Here is an 8,777-nt window from a genome sequence, read left to right as displayed (position 1 = left end):
CAGAAAGTGAGAAGGAAAAATACAGAATATACAGAGAGAATAGAGAAAGGGGGAGAGAGACACAGGAAGAGGGACAGACGGAGTAATGGAAAATCACTGATGCCCCCCAACATTGTCTTTGACACTTTGTGTTCTTCTTTCACTGGATAAGAAGGGAAATGACAGAGGGATACCCAGCAAGACAGAGAGAAGACATTACAAGAAATGAATATATAGGCAGAAAGGAGCCCAGCACTCCGCACACGTTGTCAGCTCCTCCGCACGTCTGTCCGGCAGTGTTGGCTCGCCCTGCCCCCACAGGCCGGTGGTGGAACTGCAGGCAGAGTTCCGTACTCGCAGCACTCTGTATGAAGCTGAGCTCAGAGCTCCGTCTCTCCATCCTCGGGACCATGTTCTGCTAGAAGACCCCCTCCAAACACCGGAGCAGTCCCTTCTCCCGCCAGGATGGAAAAGGACAGCTTTCTCCTCTGCCTCTTCAGAGTCTTCCTTTTATGCCTGGTAGCCCGGAGTGATGGTGCCAGCAACAGGAGACCCGTCTTCTCTGGGTCAGTACAAGAGAACCGACCAGCAGGTACCAAAGTGAACGGGCTGACCGTGCACCTGAACCGGCTGAGCCCGGAGCCCTGGTGCTCCAAGGTGGCAGGCAGGAGGTGGCACCTGCAGCTTCTGGGGGAAGACGACTCTCACTTTGAGCTCTATTTCCACCACAGGTATGCTCAGCTGTCCCTCAGGACCGTTCAACAGCTGGACAGGGAGCTCCGGTCCAAATACATGCTGAGACTGGGGCTGTGCTGCAAACTTTGCTTGTCCCCTGAGCACACGGTGACAGAATTGGCCCTTCTCACCATCCACGTCCTGGACCTCAATGACAATGCCCCCCAGTTCAGCCCCACCAACCTGTCTAGGATGAGCCTGGAAGTGACCACCAGACTTAAGTCTGAAGTCTATAGGGTAAGCGCAGAGGACGCCGACCAGGGCACCAACTCAGACTTGGTCTACTTTGCAGACCCCATCAGCAACTATTTCTTTGTGATCCCTAAAACGGGCCAGGTGGTGCTGGTGGAGTCCATTCTGAACCTCAGAAAGAGTGTCAACTTGACTATATTTGCCAGGGACCATGGGCAGCCTCCTCTGGTGAGTGCTCCCTTGGAAGTGGAGATTTCCCCCAGGATGAAGAAGTTCGGTGCTGTGGATAGAGAAGAGGTGACTAGACTGAAGCGATCCCTACTAGTGGACTCAGCTACACCATCCACTTCTGAGGATACTACCGGTGGCTCCTTCCTGGAGGTCTCGAGTTGTAAGCCTTCAGAAGCAAACAAAGACAGCCTAAAACGATCCCCTGTCTCACTGGACTCCTCAGCTATACCTTCTCCTGGTGTCACCACTGTTGAAGCCTTTTTGGAAGTCCAGCACATGCTGAAACCTATTGCTGAGGATACCTCAACTGGTTCCCTTTGGATAAGAAACCTTCCTATAGCAGATATAGGGGACATGCAGAGACCTAAACGATCTACTTTCATCCCACACCCCTCAACCACCCATGAGGACCCAACTGATGGCTCATATGCCACCACCATGGACGTGGAGCCCTCTCCAAAAAAACAGACCTTCTCAGCTATGGAAAGACCTAAACATCCCTTAATGTCATCAGGCTCCTCTGATGTGTTAGTTGTGACAGATACAACTGTGGGGTTTCCTTTAGAAGTGGGTATCCCCTCAAGGATAAACGACCTTCCTATACCTGACTCCTTGACCACTCATGGGGGTCCCTCTGATAGCTTAGTTACAGCCATCATGGAAGTGGAGCCCTCATTAAGAATAAAGACCTTTTCAGCAGAAGATAAAGACACGGGCAGACCAAAAGGTCCCTTATTGTCTTCACACCTCTCTTCTGGGTCAGTTCCTGAGGGTACCATGGTTGCCAGTAACTTAGAAGTTGAGGTCTACCCCAGGGTCAAGGAACTGTCTGTAGCCGATAAAGAGGAGGGTACATGGGAGCAGAACAGGTTGAAGCGGTCCCCTGTGTCCCCAGATTCCTTCTCTGCAGTGTCCATTCCTGAGGATACCCCTGCTGGCTCCATCATCACCACCTTGATGTCTAGGGAACTCCAGTCCCCTTGGTATGAGCTGGTATCTCCATCCCCTGAAGACTCCCCTGTTGCTGTGAATAGGAATAATGGGGACGTGTTGCTGATCAGCACCTTGGACAGGGAATCTCAGGACAGCTACGAATGTCTCATCAAAGTGCAGGAGAGAGCTGGTAAGAGGCCCTTGGTGAGTCCTATAGGACTCGTTTATATCATTGTCTTTAAGGATAATCAAACTGTATGATTAAAATCTTTTATTAGATTGTATAACATCAGTATGAACAGAGGCTACCCTAAGGCTTTTTATATAAACCATACTGTCTTAAAGAACCTATGCATAAGAAAGTAGCAATTTGCATGGAAATGCATGAAAGTATTGAATATTTAGTACAGCAATGTACCTGTATGGAATCATATTTTTTAACCAGTTAAAGGGCCAGTGTGCTGAAAAGTGATGTTTCTGTTCTAAGTGTAGTGTGGCAGGCATGGCCACCCTTTGGGTCCTTACCTATATCTCGGGGTCACCAGTGGTGATATCGCCTTCTATGCTTTCATGTAGTTATGTTAAAGCAATACTAAAAATGTATGAAATCAATACAATGCATCCCCAGAACCCCAAACTTGCTGTTTATCCAGAGGAACTATGTTACTTTTCTGTTGCTTGGATATTTTGGGTTGTCCGGCTGTAAGGTCCTGCTGACCTTTGACGGTTCTCACTCCTGCTGTTGTATTCTTATTAATACAGCATTCAAAATAGAGAGCGGGAACCCCAGGTAGTGGCCATAGTTGGTGTGCTGGTCCAGAAACCCAGTGCAGAGATCTCACCCACAGGGTCCCCAAGGCATAGAAGGGACGGTCAGGGGGGTTTAGCTGCCCACGAAATACTGAGATATCATTTTTAGACTGACCCTTTAAGTTCTGTTCTCTTCTGTGCCCGTTTGCATTATGGAGCCCTTAACATGTCTTTGAGTTGACAACAGCCAATACAGACACTGTGGTGAGATATACCAGAAGCATTGGTGTTCAATAAAAAAAAAAAAGGGATTCTGGATTAAAAAAGCAATGTTCGTTAATGCTGGACAGCTAACATATATAGATGTAATATATATAAAAGGAGCTGTTATGCCTACCAAAAGATTGTAATTTCTTTTCATCCAGTCCTGAGATTTACACAGCCCTGTCTGGCAGGCAGGAGACCAGATTTCTCTCTGCTGTAGTTTATTAACACTTGCAGGTCTTGTCCCTCCCACAGTCTGTGATTGGAGAGTAAAAGGGGAAGCAGCAGACTGATGAGATTGTCTCTCTGCTCTCACTTCCTATCACTGTGCTCCTGGTTCACACATGAGCACTACAGCTCCCTGCACTTCTTCTTGTTCTCCCTGCCTGAGTACTGCTATACAGGAACTATAATTCGGGTCAAGTTCAGGTTTCAATGCACTAATTGCATTTAAAAAAATACATTTAATGAGGTGTTAGTACAGAGCTGCATGAATGTGTCCTTTCTATCTGCCTGGAGCTCAGCTTTAAAGGCTAAGTTGACCATTCAGACCATATTTTATGTTACACCCATATTCGGGGGGGGGGGGCAGCATGAAACATGGTCTCATCCAAACAAAATTTGTGCTAGTAAGCTGTGTGTGTCTCCTTTCCTTTGCAGGGTCCTATGCAGCCACTGTTGTGTGTACTAGTAAGCTGCGTGTGTCTCCTTTCCTTTGCAGGGTCCTATGCAGCCACCGTTGTGTGTACTAGTAAGCTGCGTGTGTCTCCTTTCCTTTGCAGGGTCCTATGCAGCCACCGTTGTGTGTACTAGTAAGCTGCGTGTGTCTCCTTTCCTTTGCAGGGTCCTATGCAGCCACCGTTGTGTGTACTAGTAAGCTGCGTGTGTCTCCTTTCCTTTGCAGGGTCCTATGCAGACACCGTTGTGTGTGCTAGTAAGCTGTGTGTGTCTCCTTTCCTTTGCAGGGTCCTATGCAGCCACCCTTGCGTGTGCGGCTAAGGCTGAGTGTGTCTACACAAACACACAGACACCCTCCTCCCTTTTTTGAAGCTAGTAGACTGCTCTGTCCCTTGTCATCTCATACAGCACAGGAAGTTCAGAGAAGCTCAGCTGAGAGAGTTGGAGCTGTTCAGAAACATGATCACTGCAAGTGCAAGAAATCCTTTGCTGAGCCGTTTATATTTGTTCTGGATCTGGATTCATTATTGAACAAACTTTGAGGGTTTAATACGACTTTAAATCTCATTAACCTTTCCCTTGAGGGGGAGCAACTCTAAGCCTTTGCCCCGGGTGACAGAAGGTCTAGCTTCCCCATTGGGCGTAAGCACCCCTTGCACCAGTCGGAAATCTTCCTAAGGGAAGATGCCGGTGTTCTATGAAAGATTGTGACTGGGTTGAAATGTGTGACCGGTCATGTGGTCACACATTTTAACGTAGTCATGCCCACTTTTTCTGTGGTAAAATATGCAACCCACAAAATGTGAAGAATTCCAACGATTTTTCAGCTGTTCCAGGGCAGATCAGCATTGCAGATGGTATGTGCAGGAGAACTGATCTGCCCTGGAAAAGATGATCGGTCCTGAAATGTCACTTTTATCCGACTTTGTGGAATGTGAGAACGCAGTCACAAAGTCGGATAGAAGCGACATGGTGGAATATGTAAGTAAATCATCACTTGTTTGCCTGATGAAGGGGATCCTGTGAGACCGCGAAAAGTATTTCGTGTTTTGCATTTGCAACAAGTACGTGAATAAATAGACGTACTGGATTTGCTTTGGAGTGCCGGTGTCCATCCTTTACTTATGCTTTGACGTAAGCCACCCGTTGACACCTGCTGCACCCACTTCTTATCTCAAGGAGCAGCGGTCCTGAGTGTGATGGGTACATGGACTGTATGGTGGAATACGTGACCCGCAAAAAGTGAAGAACTCCAGCTGTTCCCGGGCAGATCGGTTCTCCTGCACATACCATTTGCAATGCCGATCTGCCCTGAAACAGCTGGAATTCTTCACTTTTTGCGGGTCACATAAAAAGTGGGCGGGATCACGTTAAAATGTGTGACCACGTGGCCGGTCACACATTCTACCGCTGAAAAACTGGGTAGGGTTAGGTTAAAATGTGTGATTACATCACCGGTTACACATTCTAACGCTGTCACAGACTTTGATGGAATGCCGGCGGTGGGGCTTTGATGTATATTCATAGGCCAGAGAAGGAAATATCCAGCCACTTAGAATAAAAAAAAAACTTAATGCATGTGTAGACGATGTGAATTTCTTCCCCCCTGATGCACTCTGAGGTACGCCGGCCCAGAAATATTCAGCACAATTCAGAATCACACGACGTTAACGGCAGATAAGACGCTAAAACGCATTCTCCTGTCTAATCTCCCTCCTACTTATTATGTATTTATTCTGCTTATTATGTATATATAACAAGCGCCTTTTCATTTCTGCATCTTTTTCTTTTTTTTTTTCACGCCTGCCGGAGAACGTTCAAAGGATCGACTACTTTGTCAGCAAAGTTATGTTTTTTTTTTCCGTGTTATGCTTGAGTTTGCTTTTAATCACGTTCAGGCGCCGAGGCTTATTTACCAGAAGTGCATTTCAGTGCAAATTTGCATTAAACCATAGCAACCAATCTTTGGCGCTCATTGTCTAATCTGCATTGGAGCGTGGCTTCGCAAAAGCCGCAGATCTCAGCTGCTGGCAAACTACAACTCGGAGCTCTTTTTTTTTTTTTGCAGGTTTTCCGAAAAATTGCCGCTACTGGGGAACGGTGAATTTGTAAGAATGGAAATTGGCAATGATCAGCTTGATGTGCTGCTTAGATTTCTTGAAAAAAAAATTCTTCTTGTCGTGGTGCCCCACAGTCCTATAGCATGGGTGCTTGCTACCTGTTACTTCACTCCAGGGATGTGCGGTCAGGGGAGGAAGAGCCTCACCTGGTATTATGGAGGAAAAAGCTGTCAGCTTCAAGTCTGGAGCTGACAGCTTTTTCTCCACTCAGATCGGCTTCTAGCAGGTTACACAGCAGGGAAAGCCTCCCCGCTGTGTAACCTATCATGGATGGAGCGCTGCATGTTAATTACAGGCGGCTCTGCATCCGGCTTTTGACAGGTAGTTAGGTTACACAGCAGCGAGCTTCCCCACTGCTTGTGTAACCTAACTTGGTGAGGCAAGAGCTGTCTCGGCCACTACTCTTTGTTAGAGGCGTGGGCTCTGTCAATGGCTTGGACCAATGGCAAAGCGCCATTGGTCCAAGCTGTCCTATCAAAAAAAGAAACGAAAAAAACACTGAGGCCATAGGGGCGGGACATGCTGGGGGATAGGCTGGGGAATGCCTCACCCGGAAACACAGGTACCGCACTTCACTGCTTCACTCTCTACTCTCTGGTCAGAAAGCAAATAAGTCAATGAAGGCTTCCTCTAGCATGCAGAATTTATGAGTGCATTTCTCTGCTTTCTCCCATTTATTGTTACATAAGTTGCCCAATAACAGGGGTGGGCAAACTCTGGCCCACCAGCGGTGGTGAAACATCAAATCCCATCATGCATCTGTCTCTGGGACACATGCCTGTTGCTGTGAGAAGCTTGCAATGGCTTATGGGATTTGCTAGAGGGCCTGACTTTGCTTACCCTTGCCCCATTCCTTATTGGTACATTATGTAATTGTGGTAGGGCCGGTTCCCACCAGCTCCAGTGCGTTCCAGCACAATTCGCTAATGGAGCGCATCCCGGCTGGCTTCCTGCGTTCAGGGGCGGGAGGGGGAGTGGCGGTGCATTGATCGCCCGCACAAGGACGCGTGGCACATCAGTGCTTGCATTCCGATGCAGTGCAATCTGAAAAAATAGTGCATGTCATTTATTAATTAACTCAGTAAGGAAATATAAAACTTCCTGATTGGATAACAGAGAGCTCATCGCTGTGCTCCTCCTTCCTTACCGCCCAGGCATAGACTAGGGGCAGGTCCATGACAGCCTGGACTTAGAGGATGGTGCTAGCCATCATTAAACCAGGAAGACTGAGGACATCTTGTGGCTGAAATAAGTACTGCAGGGCACAACTCTAGATTACAGCTAAAGTGAAAGCTTTTTTCATGTAGTCTTTACCGGGCTAACATGTTTATTTATATATCATGGAATGAAAATTAAAAATATTTACAAAAATCCTTTTTTTAGCTGATAGTATCATTGCAAACTGTATATAATTCTGACTCTTTTACCCACAATGCATCCACTTCCATTATGCCATGTGTCCCTGATATGTTGAAAGGATGTTAGTTTTGGTAAAAAAATTTTTTTTATAGTTCTAACAATGTTTTTTTTATTAAAAAAAAATTGTTAGAACTATAATAATTTGCCTCACTTTCAGCCATGTCCAAAGACCTTTGAGGGATTTTCTTTCCCAACATGATACATTTTGGGAAAGAAAGACTTGCACCTTTAGGCGAATTTCCTCTTTCTTTTTTTCCGACTGCGGTGGATTGGACGGAGTCTGTGTGTAGCAGTGAGAGGGTTTATTTACAGAAGGATCTATGTTTACTTCCAAGATGAGAGAGGATTGTGTTTTCCTAATCCCACAGAACATTCTTTCTTAGCTGAGCCATCGTCATTAGTATTCTAATCCCCCGTTATTTACAGAGACCACCTAGAGGCATTTCATGTCGTTTTACCTACCCAGGACAGTACTGAGAGAGAGAGCTATGAGAGAGAGAGAGAGAGAGAAGGAGAGAGATGGGGGGAAGAGGGAGGGAGAGAGAGAGAGAGAGAGAAGGAGAGGGGGAGAGAGAGAGAGACAAACATCTGAGAGAGGGGATCTATGAGAGAGAGAGCAAAAGAAAAAGAATCAGAGAGAGAGCGCGTGCGAAAGAGAGAGAAAAAGAGAGAGGAGGGAGGGAGGGAAAGAGAGAGAGAAGAGAGGGGGAGGAGAGAGAGAGTGAGAAAGGGAAAAAGAGAGATCTTTGCGTGAGAAACAGAGAGGAGGGAGAATGAAAGAGAAAGAAACGAAGAGAGGGAAAGAGAGTGACCGAGAAAGAGGAGAGACAGAAGGAGAAAGGGAGACAAAGATAAGGAGAGACAGAGAAACATAGAAAGAAGGAGATCAAGGGAGATAGTGATACAACAAGAGAAACAAAGAAATGTTGAGAGACAGAAAGAGACAGATATACAAAGTAACACAGGGAGATACAAAGGGAGATGGAGAAAAAGTTACAGAGAGAAAACAAGAGACAGAGAGAGACAAAGAGAGTGAAACAGAAAGAGAGAGCTACAGAGAAGTGGAGTGAGAGAGACAGAGAGAGAAAGAGATAGAGAGAAAGAACCAGAAAAACATATGAAGAGAGAGAAAAGATACAGATAGATATGGAGAGGGAGAGTGATATACAAAGGGAGAATGAGAGCAAGATTCAGAGAAAGAGAGAGAGAGAAAGAAAACCAGAGAGAGATACGAAGAGAGAGAGAGGGAAATACGAAGAGAGACAGAAAGAAAAAGAGTGTGTGCGAGAGAGAGATACAGAAAAGAAGAGAAAAAGAAAAAAGAGAGAGAGAGAGAGAGAGAGAGAGAGTGGAAGAAATAGAAATACAGAGAGTGACAGAGATGTAGGTTTGTCTTACTCTAGGAAATGTTTCAGTTGATAAACTTTATTTCCCATTTAAGGTTTGGTCCCATGACAGAGATGGGGGGGGGGGGGG

At 46.2% G+C, this 8,777-nt stretch overlaps 1 protein-coding gene across 1 annotated transcript in view; it reads left to right on the top strand.

Annotated features, from left to right (window-relative positions):
- Positions 1-444: 444 nt before the first annotated feature.
- LOC108784153 (neural-cadherin-like) overlaps positions 445-8,777 on the top strand; it is a 60,969-nt gene continuing 52,636 nt past the window's right edge. The window contains exon 1 of the mRNA XM_018552890.1: positions 445-2,260. Coding sequence (XP_018408392.1) covers positions 445-2,260 — 1,816 coding nt within the window. The remainder of the gene's footprint in view (positions 2,261-8,777) is intronic.

The sequence above is a fragment of the Nanorana parkeri genome, unplaced genomic scaffold (assembly GCF_000935625.1).
Source record: "Nanorana parkeri isolate BGI_ZX_2015 unplaced genomic scaffold, ASM93562v1 scaffold6, whole genome shotgun sequence".
Lineage (NCBI taxonomy): Eukaryota > Metazoa > Chordata > Amphibia > Anura > Dicroglossidae > Nanorana > Nanorana parkeri.
The sequence above is the reverse complement of the archived record's forward strand: the minus strand, read 5'-3'. Positions and strand labels throughout refer to the sequence as shown.